This window comes from Polyodon spathula, chromosome 5 (genome assembly GCF_017654505.1).
Source record: "Polyodon spathula isolate WHYD16114869_AA chromosome 5, ASM1765450v1, whole genome shotgun sequence".
In the NCBI taxonomy this organism is placed as follows: Eukaryota; Metazoa; Chordata; class Actinopteri; order Acipenseriformes; family Polyodontidae; genus Polyodon; species Polyodon spathula.
The window spans coordinates 32,621,661-32,637,750 of NC_054538.1; the positions used below are offsets into that span (position 1 = coordinate 32,621,661).

A 16,090-nucleotide genomic window follows, 5' to 3' on the forward strand; every position below is an offset into this window, starting at 1 on the left:
TGTTTCAGCATGATAATGCACGGCCCCATGTTGAAGTTCTGTATACAATTCCTGGAAGCTGAAAATGTCCTAGTTCTTCCATGGCCTGCATACTCACCAGACATGTCAACCATTGAGCATGTTTGGAATGCTCTGGATCGATGTGTACGACAGTGTATTCCCGTTCCCGCCAATATCCAGCAACTTTGCACAGCCATTGAAGAGGAGTGGGACAACATTCCACAGGCCATACTCAACAGCCTGATCAACTCTATGCGAAGGAGATGTGTCGCGCTGCATGAGGCAAATGGTGGTCACACCAGATACTGACTGGTTTTCTGATCCTTTTTTTTTTTTTAAGGTATCTGTGACCAACAGATGCATATCTGCATTCCCAGTCATGTGAAATCCATAAATTAGGCCTAATGAATTTATTTCAATTGACTGATTTCCTTATATGAACTGTAACTCAGTAAAATCTTTGAAATTGTTGCATGTTGCGTTAATATTTTTGTTCAGTGTATATCCAGAACTCGCACCAGAACATGCAGAGCTGTGTGACCTAAATGCACCACCACCCTGCAAACACAAACAGTGTAACACATCTGCAATCATTTTTTACTGTGATCATAAGGGTTCCCAAATCATGTTTCCTGTCCAAAGAACTTTTCCCTTATAAAACGTTTATAAAGGGTATTTGTGTGGTAGGGTCAGAGCTATAATCTTAATATCAATACATAAAATGCTGAGGTTGCAATACCACTTTATTAAACAAATGCTAACAAAGGTTGTAAAATCAATTTTCTTACCGTATTAACTAGAGCAAAATGAATTCTACTGAGTTGCAGGCAAGACAACATCTTTACACATTGCACATGGCTGCTACCCAAATGCATCTGTAATCACAATGCTTTCGATGCATCGTCCTGGTCTTTTCTTATATGAATGCACATGATTTGGGGAACCCTTTTCCTAACTTGGATCATACTAAATACAAAGTCCACCATGCTAAGTTGACTATTTTGATCTACACCACTAATAAAATACTTAAAATTAAACTGAACCATGGGTCTTTAAAAAAAAAAAAAAAAACTCAATATTTACTGTTACTTGTGAAATCTGCTGTATCTTGGTATTTTTGTTTTTAAATCAACTATATCAGTTTTGGTGGAGATTTATTTGGTCTGATCAAGAACTGCCCAGCATATTGAAGGCATCTAAATATCAGCACAATTGACATAGGTTGCACCTGTAGCACCTGTATTTAAACTGGTGAACTTCAAGGGGCATGCTCCAAAAACAGTACTGTAAATATTATGCAAAATCAGCATAATTGCTAGCAGGTAATGGCTACAGAACTGTGAATTAATATCCACCAAACTTTAAAATGAAGTACACATTCAGGAAAAAGACAGAATGCACAATAAAGTAACAGTAAGAATTGGCTTTGTTATAAAAAAAAACGATTCACTGTTCTATCGTTTTAAATAGACGTGAACTACAGAATATAATGCAAATGAAAGACCTCGCCAATCTAAATATCACACCAACATTCACAAAGTTGTTACCTTTTTCGCTGCCTGTTCCTCTTCTACACCATCCCCAATTACAACATATACTACTTTTCTGCCAAACCTTTGCATTATGCGCTCAAAGCAACTTTCCTTTCCTGGAAGATAAATAAGGAAGAGTTCAGACCGACTTTACCTGGTTAGCTGCATGCTCTTCATCTCGCCCATCTCCAATGACAACATAAGTTATGTTAGTGCCAAACCTGGACACTATACGCTCAAAACAGCTTTCTTTTCCTGAAAAACAATGAACTGCTTAGCCTTTCATCACCACAGGGTTGAAGGAAGATAGGGAAAACAGCTTGGGCCCAATAAGGATAACATGTTTTAATCCCAGCTTTAGGGGGTATTTTACAGTCTCAACTGTTGTCAGTTTATACTATTTAATCCTTCCACAAGTAGTGTGGGCAGTGTCAGTATGCCCATGGGCTACTTGTGGAGCACATCATAGAGAGAGATCACCTCTTTATTCTGTAAAATCACTTCCTTTATATCTTAGTGCTACAAAGTTGACATTACATTGTCTGTCTGCTTTCATCAACATAACATACTGTAGTAGTAAAAATGCTTTAGGGATCTGATATATAAAATATTTTGGCACTTAAAAAAACCTAAAAAAAATAAATATATATATATATATATATATATATATATATTATATATATATATATTCTATATATATATATTATATATATTACATTAGGTGCAGTAGGAGGACCCTATTTTGTTGTTTCAAAATTTGACCTTGAAACAGCCGATTTCAAAAGAATTAACCATTTCTAAAAAAAAGTATTTTTTTGGTTTTCTTACCTATTTTGGTTGCACTATAAATGTTTTCAATAGGAAATACTCCCCCTAGGCTGTATAAAAGTACTTTAGCAAGTGCTGGTATAAGTTGTGTTGTTGTTACCAATACGTTGACGCAGTTACTTCTGAAAAAAAGGACAGAGAATGAATTAGTTATCTTATCAAAATGTTGCACTGTAGTGTAATGTAGTGGATTCTCTTCATTAAACAATACTGATTTTTTTTGTAGTGCATTTTTATGTTTTTTATTCACTTGAATATACTAGTGAATCTACAAAAGAAAGTTGGTTCTGTCATGGTTATTATGGTTTTTACTGTTTTGCGTCTAATATGCAGAAGGAAACATGTTTCTGGAAACTTGCAGGTTTCAGCTTCTGTCCAAACCATGATGTCTAGCAGAGTTAGGGTTGCAGAATCATGACACATTCGTGGAAATATGTTTCTAGGAGCTGGGTCAACCCTGGAAAACATGTATACTGTGCTGTGTCTGAAAAAAATGATTAAGATCTTTATTTATTTACCTTGAACTGATGATTGACAATGATTTAAGTGCGTTTGTCAGCCAGGATTCTGTCAGAGCCTCAACTTCAGCTCGCAACTGCAGCCATGCATCTCTTTTGGCAGGGCCGAGAAGTCCTTTAAATCAAAATAATTAAAAACTTACAAAAGTGGAATTTAACATATCAGCAGAACTTGGAATTTACACTGCAAAACAACCAAAAACCCTTTATAGTATGGCCAGAAAAAACATAATTATAAAACATAATTATATATATATTAAAAAAAAGAAAAGAAAAACATACATACCTGGTGAGTCTAACATGAAGCTATAATGAGTGCATGTTAGAGGCTAGAGTACCAAACACATTTCATAATATTTCTAATGCTGTTATAAAGTTTTAATGAGTATAAAACTGTAACTGGTTATAAATATTTAGTGTTCCGTGTTGCCGGTTTATTAAGATTTTTTTTTTTTAACTGGACGTCTGTTTTTATTGATTTATACCCAATTCTTGTCTATTATTCAATATTATCCTTGTACTATTTTCTAGGAAATACACAATAATTTGATTAAAATGCTGTTTTATTTTGACTGACATTGTAATAAGCATCCCTACACTGTATCCTAGGATACAGCAGACGTTTAGATGTCAGAGGCCAAATAACATTCAAATGTGATTCTTTGTCAATTCACAAACACATGATCACATGATTATGTTGGTAAATCAAAGTCTGATTATTGTGGCAGTTGCTGGGCATAGAAACTACTAGCTTGATCAAAAACGAAATTAACACAAATCAGTTTATGAATATTCAAAAGAAAATGAATGTTTTGAAGTATGCAAAAAGCAATAATAGCAGAAGTGGGTTAGATGAGGCAGAGGATGCATAGCGCTGCAAATACTGCTGCATTGAGGTACAAGTTCGCGCTCATGTAAGCGACATGTTAAACTAAAACAAGAAAGTGAACTGAGAGACAAGCAATCCATTTCTGCGCCTTTTACACACGCTTTAGTAAAAAGAAAGTACAGAATGACTATGTTAATGAGTTTGTCAGAGCTCTGTGCTTTGCTGGACAGCCACTGTTTATTACAGAGGTACATAGTGCCTTGCAAAAGTATTCAGACCCTCTCACAGTTTTCACATTTTGTTGCTTTAAAGCTTGCAGTCATGACACTTTGAAGTAGTAATTAATATGTGTTATATACACAACCTACTCCACACATTCAAAGCAAAAACAAAAAGAAAGAAGTAAATAGATAATTAATATGAAATAAAAATGGAAAAGTCATGATTGCATAAGTATTCAAATCCTTTGCTGTGGCAAACCTAAATTAATTCAGGTGCACAAAATGACCTTAACGAGCCACACTATTAGTTGAATGGCCTCTGTCTGTGAGCAATATTAGTGGTTCTCATTATTTCAGAATAAAAACACCTGTCTCTGTGAGGTTTGTTGGTCAGGTAGTGAATTTCAAGCAAAGACTCAACCATGAAGACCAACGAGCCTTCAAAGCAAGTCAGGGATAAAGTTCCTGAAAAGCACAGATCAGGAGAAAGGTACAAAAAAATACTGAAGTCTCTGAATGTCCCTGTGAGCACAGTCTACTCAATCATGGAAGGTGCATTGTATCACCCAGACACTGCCTAGATCACGCCGTCCCTCCAAACTGAGCACCCGGGCAAGGAGGAAACTGGTAAGGGATGCCACTGTGAGGTCAATGACAACTTTGAAAGAGCTAAAGAGTTCAATGGCTGACATGGGAGAAAATGTGCATCAGTCAACAATATACAGAGCACTTCACAAAAGTAGCCTGTATGGCAGGGTGGCAAGAAGCAAGCCATTATTAAAAATAAGCCATATAAACGCTGACAAAAGAACATACTGAAATAAGTGACACATTAAACTAAAACAAGAGAGTGAACTGAGATACAAGCAATCCATTTATGTGGCTTTACACACGCTTTAATAAAAAGAGAGCACAGAATGACTGTGTTAATGAGTTTGTCAGAGCGCTGTGCTTTGCTGGACAGCCACTGTTTATTGCAGAGAGGTATGCATTGGTGACTTCATGCGACAACACTGTCTGTAGTAAAACACTGCCTAACACCCACAATCTTAATCGGAAATATCTGACAGAAAATGGTGATGCTTTAGTTGTCAATTTTCTTTTTATGATTTCAAGGCGAATAAACTTGGCTTGTTTTGTCCTGATGTCATGCTCATACCTTCTGGAGGCAGTATTTCCGATAGCACAGTGATTGCTCAAACGTTTGCAAAGTACCAGCTAACTTGGGAAAATGTAGCTTTGACTTGCACAGATTTATCATACATGCCAGAAACATTATTAATCAGAAACCAGAACTGCTGCTCATCATATTCAACATATAAGTGTTTTTTTGTGAGATGTTTCAATTAAAAACTATTTTTTTACCGATTTTATCCCTGTTTTAATATATGTATAATAAACTCTGAAGAATTTTCTGAGAATTTTTTTAAAGGTAAAAACCGAAAACGCAGAACACTATAAATATTTAAATATTCAGAGTCTGAACCAACACTGGTGAAAACTCTCTTTACCTTCAGTTTCCACCTGTATCAAAAGCTAGTGTATGTTCTGGACACATTTCAGCTGGTCCTAATCAAATCCCTGTGTTGTACACATCTCTCTCTCTCTCTCTCTCTCTCTCTCTCTCTCTCTCTCTCTCTCTCTCTCTATATATATATATATATATATATATATATTTATATATATATATATATATATAAAATTGAAGTTCAAGTTGAAAAGGATGTACCTTTTCTACAAGGTGTTGAATTATAAACACCAAAGCTTACCCCCAACATTGTTTTTGTATGTGCTATACATCTCTTTTACTCGTCTGTAGCGAAAAGCCAGTTTCCTCATCCAGTCGACCCCTCCTCTCACACCAGTGGCCAGGCAGAGGTTTGCACTTGTTGCAGCTGCATGGAAGCCATCAGTTGCAAAACTGTAAGTACTGTCAATAATAATAATAATATATTTTATTTGAATATTAGTTTGATTATTGATTACTTCCATAAAATCAATGACTTTATACAGTATTTATTTGTTGTACATTTTTTTAAACACGATTTATAATCATCACCTCAATGCCAGTTTCTTTAAGTAAGCAGGATGTTAATTGCATGTACTTTTCGAACCCCATAAACAGTTTAGCATTGAAATATATACACTGTTACCTTACCTTAAGTCTTGTCCGTTGTCATCCGAAGAGACATCATCTATGTGAACTTGATCACATTCCTGCAAAATGTACACATTTCTGAACCTTCGATGTCATAAGCATAATCATAGGGTGTCTTGTTTGTATTAATAAAGTGATCCCTGAATAAACTAGTTAGGATGCTGCACATGTACACCTACATTTTGCCAGATGGGGGCAGTAGTTGCACACAAATGTGTAGCAACATTGTTAATGCTGGCCCTTCCGTGCAATCACACAACAGATATGATTTGCCTGCAGAACAGAAAGTGACTTTTAAGGGCAACTTCCAAAAAAAAATGCTTTACAGTTAAATTTGGAGGGTTTACTTCATTAATAGCCATGGCTGTAAGCTAATTATCCCTGCATATTGTAAATGAGTAAATTAGATACTAAGTTATTATCTCATAGTTAAGCACTGCATTTTCCAATAAAAGCTCATTTTTCATGAGCGTTTCAGTCTACACTTTGAAAATAGGCTGAAAAACAAGTTATTTCTGTTTCTGTAAAATACTCAAATTATTCTTAAAAAAAACAGTATTGCATTTTTTCTGGGATTGTTTTCTGTACCCCTGTTTTAGTACTATTGGAAATAGGCTTTCTTCTTGTTAAACCTTTAAGTGATTCGTATCCCTTTTCTCAACACATTTGCATACTCAACTTGTGCATTACAAGTCTGCAACATATTTTTCTGATTCTTCATGCACATGATTAGAGTGGACAGGCTTTTATTTATTGGACCAAATCTGAGTATAGTATACATGATTGATTATTGAGTACCATGGGGGCATAATCTAACGCTAATTAGACAATTTCCTTGTTTTTATTTATTTAATTATTAATGAATGTGTTTAATTATACAATGCATCATTTAACCTTGAATTTAGTCTTGCATAGGGTAGAAACGATGTATATTTTACTGTGCTAGAGTGGATTTAAAGTAACAAAAGACTAACTATTGAAACTGTTTCCTAACTGGGTGACATATCACTGGCTTCTTAGACTTGTTCTGGATTACCCTGGGAATCAGATTACTTCCTGTTTAACGTTGAAGTTTTGCTTTTGAAAAAAACAGAACAGCTCCTTACGCCCCTGCAGCATAAATTTCTCATTCTACTTCTCAGCAGTCATTTGCCCAGATTTTCAGTGGAGTCCTTTTTCTTTCTATAAAAAAAACTATGGGTCTGAGTGACTTACTCTGATAGCCCCATCAATTTTTAATGAACCTATTGTGGATTTACTTAAGCAGCATGGAGAATCTGCAACACACAGAGCCTTTATGAGCTTGCTGATGACGTGTTGGTTAGGGGCAGATAAGCAACCAAGTTTACAATTCAGCATGGAGAGTCCACAATGAATGAACGATTTATTAACTGCAATTGCAGATGATTTAATGAACTGAAATGGGTGCTCAGGGCCCGATGACTGTGATGGGTGCTCTGGGCCCAAGTGAATGATAAATTTGGCCGGAGGCCTTGTCCGTTTCTGCTTCCCAGCACGTGACTGAGAGGCCAAAACAAAAGAAATGACACGGGGGAATAACACACTGAGCCTTTATGAGCTTGCTGATGCCGTGTTGGTTAGGGTGGATTCTCCTTGCAGAAAAGCACCCAAGTTTACAAGGCTCAGACTCTCAAACTCAAAGTCTAAATATACTGTATTGCACCACCAGGAGCCAGACTAACACTGGTAGTTTGGCTTAGGGCCTGTGATATCGTAAAACCTCAGCTTGGTCAATCACAGTGTTACAATTTACAGTTATACTGAAAACAAAAACCAGAAAAAATAAAACTTTGAATTTGGTTGTTGTAATATGTGTTTAATTATTATTATTATTTGTTTTAATTTAGTCATCACCAATGGTTTTTACCCCGATTTTCTCCCCAATTTGGAATGCCCAATTATTATTATTTTTATCCCGGTTCACGGCTGCAACCCCCCGGTGACTTGGGGAACGGAGGCTGAAACACGAGTCCTCCAAAACGTGTTCCTGCCAATTCATCATTTTTTGCACTGCGGATCCACCAGACCTATAATGCCGGAGGACAACACAGATCTGAATGGCTCCACTGCAGACCCGCAGGGGCCCTATCAGCCACACGGGTCCGCTGGTGAGTGGTGAACTGTGGATTTTCCTGCCGACCTAAGCCCTCACTACCCGGGCAGTGCTCAGCCAATTGTGCGCCACCACCTAGGAACCCCCAGCCACGGCCTGACATCGCCTGGATTCAAACCTGTGATCTCCAAGCTATAGGGCGCATCCTGCACTCCACGCGGAGGGCCTTTATTGGATGCACCACTCGTGAGCCCTTGTTGTAATATTTTTAAAGCAGATTCATTAAACACATACATTAATAAATTACTACTGCTTACCTCTAAGTCATTAAAAAACAAATGTGTATCAGCAAGATTAAAAATCATTTCTTCCATGCGTAGACCAAGTGTTACAGCCATAGGAGGATCCTAAAATAAGAAAAAAAATCATATCACTTATGTACTTTAGTTACTGTTTTGATGTTACTATCTTTATAGGACCACCATTTTTTGTAAAAATTCTATAGTACAAACCAACAAGAAGACAAATTTGTCTGAGAAGACAGGAAAAATGCTTTATAAGTGAATTTACTGAATATGTTAAACATGATTTTTTTTTTTTTTAAATTAATTTTTAATTTACAAAGTCTCTCATCCAGTCACATTGTGTTACCGGTCACTGGTGCATATTTAGCACCTTTAAATAAGCTAAGTATTAAATTGGCAGGGTTACGTATCTGTCTAAATCTCTTTTTAATGAAAATCCATTCATTATACAAACATGAATATTTACATCAAAATGTAGTGCCAGTGGAATCACTGGTATATATCACTAAAACTAAACAGATAATGACAGACTGCTCACACATGTCCTGTCACATCAACAAACCCTTATTTAAGGGTTCAGCATTTTAGAAAATTCTGAGTGCCAACTGGTGCTCAGCTGCAAAAACCATCATCTGCAATAGGTCATAACAGGTCAAATGCCACTCCTCATAATTTGCAGCAACAGAAAGCAACCCAGAATAGAAGTCTCTATTGCTATACTGACGTAAGACCCAAACCAGTATGCACACAATTCCTTGCCAGAATCAAGGCTAAGGTAGATAACAACCAAATAATATCTGATATGCGACTCTAATTACTAATTGGATGTACATTTTAATTATTTATGACAGTTGTGTTAGTCATTTCAGCTTTAACATTACTTTAGACAGGGTATGTCAAAAGAAAAAAAAAAATGTTCCTAGCCAGATAAGTACTCTGGAATTCGTACAATGTGTAGAACAGTTTTGCGAGCTTTCATTTTATTTATTTATATTTCTCAATGATTGGTGAAGCAAGCAAATGTGGAATTCAATACAGCCCAGATTAATATAATTTAAGAGTGCATACCAAAGAAATATATTAGAAGGTGGTGGTGGCTGCCATAGTAAATGTATAAATAGACGAGAGGCACTCACCCAGGCTGTGAATAGAAACAGCTGTCACCGTATTTCTTTAGGGCAGAAAGGGGGAAACTAGTGAAGGTGTGAAAAAATGAGGCGCCATAAACACAAAACTCATGTTCGGCAGACCTACGTGCTGAAGAAACTTCTCTGTGACAAAGCAACTTTAATGCTTGGATGAATAAGTACACTTTAGCTTTGAATAAGATAACGATACTGTACAAAAGATTGCACGAGAATCAGAATGACACTGTTTTATGCACTCAAGCGGCTTTAGCGTCAGCCTGTACAATGCTGTGAATAGGAGACTTTGGGATGTTTGTGTGTCCTTTTAAAATCCCAGTGAAAGTGAAAAGCAGTGAATTTCCACTTGTCATAAAACTGAAAACATTCTCGATGTTTCTCTTTTAATTTAGTACTTGTACCGATGAGGTGTACCTACGCTAGTCACAGTGAAACATATCATTTAATTTATTACCAAGGGTCATACAACTGAGATTCTTTTAATAGTAAAAACATTTGGCTGCATTTCTTAAGCGAATCAGAATATCGTCAAGACATGGAAAGAGTGCAGTTGTAAAGTTTAACTATCCAATCAATCAATCAATAGGCCCAATCGCAAAGGGCAAGGAGGCTAATCACAACTGAAAATAATTTAAAAAAAATGCAGACCAGTAATTCCTGCTCCCCTTAAAAAAGACTCATTTTAAAAGATAAAAAAAATGGATTGAAGCATGCCCTGCAATAAGAATAAGCCAAACAAGGAAGTCAACTGTTTTGCAAACCTTGCCCTCGCTGCTAAATTTCTGACAGCTGCTTATTTCTAGTTTTGCTTTTTAGTACCGTAGCTTGTGATTTAATAGTACATCAATTCTTCTTTTTTAAATTCACAGAGGGCGTTCTAACCCAGGATTAAATGTGTCACCCAAAGGAATACTGCAATTCAGCAGTCAATCGGCAAAACTGGCAGCCAAAGCAAGTTTATAAATAATACTGGCTGAATGGCTGGAGGGAAAGAGGAGTCTTAGTTATGTTCTGCATGCCTGATACCCGGCTTCCTTCTTTCTTTTATGAGCCAAGCAACTACAGATCCTTTAACCATTGTTTCTACGCCAGTAAGAACCATAGCAAGTTACATATCTTTAACATATAATAATAATAATAATAATAATAATAATAATAATAATAATAATAATAATAATAATAATAATAATGAGTATGACAGGTAACCTTATTTATTTAGATAATATTTTCAAATGTACAAAACCTCAATATTGGTTTACAAATTACAGTGCATCCATCATTAATTTTTTATTTTTTTGCTAACCCTTTTTTTATGATGTTTGCAAACATTCTTAGTGGCTCTTATTTTAATTACTAAAATACAGTGTTTATTTTTTTAAGGTGCTTTAGCATGAGTTCAGAAGCTGTTCTAGTTGACAGCTGCTGACATATATTACACACATTGCAGGCTAGATCAGTCAGAGACTTAGTAAGCTTCAGTGTAATCAAGTGCAATATTGCTGGCAATATACAGTAGTACAGTATACTATTGTGCAAATAGGTACTACAGAACTCTACCTATTTTACATATGGCTCTAACTGACAATTAAAACTGAAGAGCTAATTCGGGACTCAGCACAGATTTATAAACAAAAAATACAGTATTTGAGTAATTGCAATAGGAACCATTATAGATGACTGCAAACATCACACCAAAAAAGTAAGGGCCAGTAAAAAAAAAAAAAAAAGCTACCTCTAATTTAATCTTTCCAGACTGTCAACCAGAAGATTGGGTAAGAAATATAACACTTGGCTACAGACTTTAGGGCCTTCTACCAAAAGCGTGCCAGAACTTAATAAAAATATGCCTCAACCTATAATCGACCAGAAGCTTCAGTGTGATCCTCTAATACCCTGAATACAAATGAAAGAGAGGACAAGGATGATTCCATTTCTTACCTTACCATACTTTTGTGCATAGGATCCTGTAAGGAGTGAGTGAAAGATGATAATAGTTTCATCAAGATCCCACACAAATACTCGCTGAAAAAGAAAAATACATTTTTAAAACAATTAGTATTAACATCGTTAAATTGACCCAGAACAAGCAGTCCAGATCCAGAATGAGATTTATGATTTAATTTAAATAATTAATAGGTGAATTACATTGCATTACCTTTATAGTTTTACTAATTAGGTTGCGTGAAAAGTATATAGTATTATTTAAAGGTGGGCATTATATTCATGCGTTCTTTATATTCTTGTTGAAAAACAACCATATTCAGCGTCAGTCTTTTCTGTTTTTGTTCAGTTGTTTGTGGTTATTTGACTTCTCATTTAAAACTCAGACTCAAGTAAAAGAGCCAGATGTAGTCAAGGCCCCTCTTTCACTACACATGTTCCACATTCTTAGTCTTTCTTATATAAATGGCAAATGGTCCCTGCTTTTGGATCAAAAACTCTTTTTATTAATTTCAGTTGGTTTGCTTGTTGCATTAAGAACATGAAAAAAACACAACAGAAGCTAATTTGACCAAATAATGAGGACAACTTCCCAGTTACATGTCACTTTGGAAGTTGTGAGACAAGTTGTACACATCATGACAGGAGATAAGTTAATTAAACTAAACCTTTCCATTACTAAACAGAATATTTTTCTCTAGTGAACTACCCTATAAACTATAACAAAAAGCCCAAAAAACTAAAGGTTAAAATTTGATTATTGAACTGGAAGTTTTGATATTTAGATATCTATCTATCTATATAACTATATAATATATATATATAGATTATATATTATATATATATATATTTTTGGTGGGGGTAGATATTATATATATATATATATATAATCTATATATATTATAAGGGTGGGGGGTTTAATGACATTTTTAGAGTTCTAAATTTACATACTTGTCTTGATAGTATGACTAAATGCAAGAATAGGTGATAACTCTATACACCTTGAAGGGAGGTTTAACTATTTTAAGTCTCTGCTTTCACAGTGCATCAGTGCTTTACTCCATTTTGTGGGTACTACAAACCAATTCCTTGCACATGAGATTTAATGTAATATTACTGTGAAGTGCATGAGTTAGTCAAATGAGGTGTGGCAAAACTTATCAAGAAATGTCATCTTCAATAACCCCTTAGCTTGCAACACCTACACAACATACACACTATTTAAAAAAAACATGCCCTTATCCATGTGTGACTATGAAACTGTAGTCCTTCAACTATAGTTAGTAAAGTGTAAATCCAGGGCATACCTCCAAGTCACTGTCAGGTGGGGGTGATGGATTATTCTTCCTACCCCTTCCACGTGACTTTGACCCTGAACTCCTACACGTTCTGTCGTCCAGGTCTTTGATTGGTGTTGATGGGCTCTGCACTGTGTCAAAATCTCCTGTAAATAAAGCCATTCAGGATTAAAATGAACTTGAGTTTTGTTTTGCTAGCGTAATACTGTACAATGCATACACTGCCCGGTCCATTTAATTGCAGACTTTAAAAAAAACCAAAAAAACATTGACATTTAATACCCCCACCTCCAGACCTTTAAGATGATAATAATAACATTGATCGGAATGGGGTGATTAAACTTCTATCCACATGTACAAAGAAAATATTTTTTTACACAGAGGGACATATTTATTCCTGTGGATTACAGGATTGTCCATCAAAATCAATCACAACTTTGAAAGTGTCACTGCTACTGCAACGCTAGGAAGTTAGAGAAAGATTGCACAAGCTGCACAGATCTTAAGGAATAGCTTATTTTCTTAAATTTAAACTTCAAGTTTAGTAGCCTAAGTAAGCTGTTTAACTTATTTAACTCTTTATATGCTAGCGCACTTGCAAATAGATTATCCTTGATAGAACTCCTGCTATTGCCTGTACCGTTCGACCCTTTAACAATCATTATAGAAATAGAAATAGAAATGTAGATATAGATACAGATATTTTGTGATCAGTTAGGGTTACCTGTCTTACTATATTAAACAAATCACACTTTTATTCATGTGTGTTTTTCATTGAAAAAAGAAAAAAAAGATCTATTGATCAGTGCCTCAGTCCTTTGGTAAGTATATAACTGAATGCTGCATGGACAACTAACTGGAAACAGACAGGGTGTGTTTTAGATCACTTATTGTTATGTCTCAATCAAGAAAAATGGTCTAACTCAATAGTGGAAAAAAGCAAGAAAGTGTCTGTGATTGGAAAAGAATGATAAGCTTCCTTAATCAGAAATCTGACAGCCTGCCAAGGAAAACTGGAAAAAATAAGGACCATTACATCCAAGAATGTTCCAGTTCCTGTTCAAAGCTTTTGATACTGGACCTGAAATACCTCCAATCACAGGTCCTAAATTGTAACATAAATAAAGATGGAGGATGGGGGAGGGATGGTGGTGTCAAATTCACTGGTTGTGGGTTTCCTGAGTTATGTCGGTTTTTCATTCATAAAAAAAAAAAAATACCCAAAAGGCTATGTACAATATATGGTTCTAATATATACTATACACAGATACAGTGAATCTTCTGAAATATCTTTCATTAGTTTGCATTATTATAGCTATATGAGATGGTTTGCATCAGATGGAAATTAGCTGTTTAATTATTCTTATTTAAATATATGTAATACAAAATTATAGTATAGGGTGCTGTAAAATACAATCTTATTCTCACCTCAAGGTCAGATATTCTGTATACAACACAGTAAATAAATGATAACAAGATTTTGCCAGAGGACAAGCAATGCTGTTTGAGTCTTCAAAATATTTAAAGAAACAACACACATCACCCTGCACAGGCTCCTCACTGTGTAAAATAACTGAATTGCTACTTTTTCATGGAGTTACCTTCCTGTTCCCTCACCATTCTGATCCACCACCACTTTGCTGAACCTCCTCACCTGATGAACTTAGATGACTGTCTATATCTCCATAACAACGCTACAGTAGATAACCTTGATTATACAGTACTCTGCTATTTGTCTTCCTCTTGGCCTGAAGAGTCTTTGCATAATAACTAAGCATTCCCTTCTGACCACAACTGATTGGAACTAATCTGAAAATCAGCTTTAAATGCAACGTTTCTCTTTTTAAATAAGACTGCAGTCCAAGAATAATACAGACTTTCAAGGCAAGCATCTTTTTTAATGCAGTGCACTCGCTATGTTTTTTGCAGACTTGAATTATAAGTGTAAATGCCTGAATAGCACTTGTTTATAATAATACTCATATTATGTATTATTTGTGCCAGTAGTAAAGTAGTTATTGTGTAAAAGCCGAAAGCAGTGAGTTTAAATTTTAGTTTTACTGCCCACTTGCTAAAGTACGTCCTGTAATATGACCCTTCTGTGAATGGGATGCTGGTTCTAACAGAAGTTTAAGACATTAATCCTAACAGTCCTTTCTCTACAAGTCTACACTGGTTCTAAAAAGGACTTAATACAGAGCTTCTTAATGACCTGCTTTGTCAACTATTCAGGCTTAAAAGTCAGGAGAACAGGTCTGAAACATACTGCTTCATAAAAAAATTGTAAAATCGCATCGATCCGTTCTTTACCTTTGCAGTTCCTAAGATAAGAGACCTTGTCATTATGCTGAATACATATGCCTTATATTGCTAAAAATACTGATTGTAAAGCATGTGTTGAACAAGGGGGCACAGTATAAGAACACAGCCTTTTTCCAGTCATGCAACATTTACCCTGGCACACCAGAGGTATGGTGTTCTATTTACCTTTAAACATGTTACCACACACCACATACTCAACTGCTGACAGCAATACTGTAGGCTTCTCAATGGGAAAAGTTTAAAGTTGTTTTATTCTATTTTCATTTGCTTGACTAGCTTGAGTTCTGCCATAGTCTGTTTTTGTTTATTTTATTCTAGATTTAATTGAATGTGCTTTGTCTTGTCAATGATATACTATAGTGAAAAAACAGACTACATGTACTTTTCTGACTGTAACATGGGTATATAACACACCTGCTTGTGTTCAATTAGTTTTTTGTTTTCAAGAAATGTTGCTGCTGTAACTTAGACAGTGCTCCAGGAGGAGGATGATATATCACAAGATGCTTTTCCAAGGCAGGTTCGCCAGTCCCCTATCTTTGAACTCAAAGATGACCATTTCTTTTTTTTTTAACCTTGTGTCTTTCATCCTGACATCTTTTTTTTCCAGTCCAAGACTGTTCATTTTTGACAGCATTGACATGTTTTGTTACATCTGCTCAAATTTGTTTTCTGTTTCATTGATGTACTCCAAACTATTTCTCTGCATTTGCCACAACTCCTTCTCTATGGCTTTTACACGTGCATTTTGGCTTTCTTTGCCATTCTCACAGAAGTGTTTGACTTTCACAAGCAATAAGTAAAACAGAACAGTCGCTACCTTTATCCTGATGGTTTTATGAATCCAAAAACATCACTATATTAACGGGGACAATCTGGAGAAACTGTCTATTTTATGCATAACCCCCAGAAACTGAAG

At 35.5% G+C, this 16,090-nt stretch overlaps 1 protein-coding gene across 22 annotated transcripts in view; it reads right to left on the minus strand.

Annotated features, from left to right (window-relative positions):
* The window catches only part of LOC121315860 (eyes absent homolog 4), a 97,855-nt gene that overhangs the window by 3,688 nt on the left and 78,077 nt on the right, over nt 1-16,090 (minus strand). For 17 of the 22 annotated variants that reach the window (XM_041250375.1, XM_041250372.1, XM_041250368.1 and 14 more), the window contains 8 exons: nt 12,859-12,995; nt 11,549-11,632; nt 8,478-8,567; nt 6,087-6,145; nt 5,698-5,858; nt 2,879-2,993; nt 2,361-2,482; nt 1,548-1,648 (listed from right to left, as the gene is read on the minus strand). In XM_041250375.1, the coding sequence (XP_041106309.1) occupies nt 1,548-1,648; nt 2,361-2,482; nt 2,879-2,993; nt 5,698-5,858; nt 6,087-6,145; nt 8,478-8,567; nt 11,549-11,632; nt 12,859-12,995 (869 nt within the window). Of the gene's footprint in view, nt 1-1,547; nt 1,649-1,686; nt 1,788-2,360; nt 2,483-2,878; nt 2,994-5,697; nt 5,859-6,086; nt 6,146-8,477; nt 8,568-11,548; nt 11,633-12,858; nt 12,996-16,090 lie in introns of all 22 variants that reach the window. The other 5 variants (XM_041250365.1, XM_041250387.1, XM_041250381.1 and 2 more) reach the window with 1 other exon arrangement.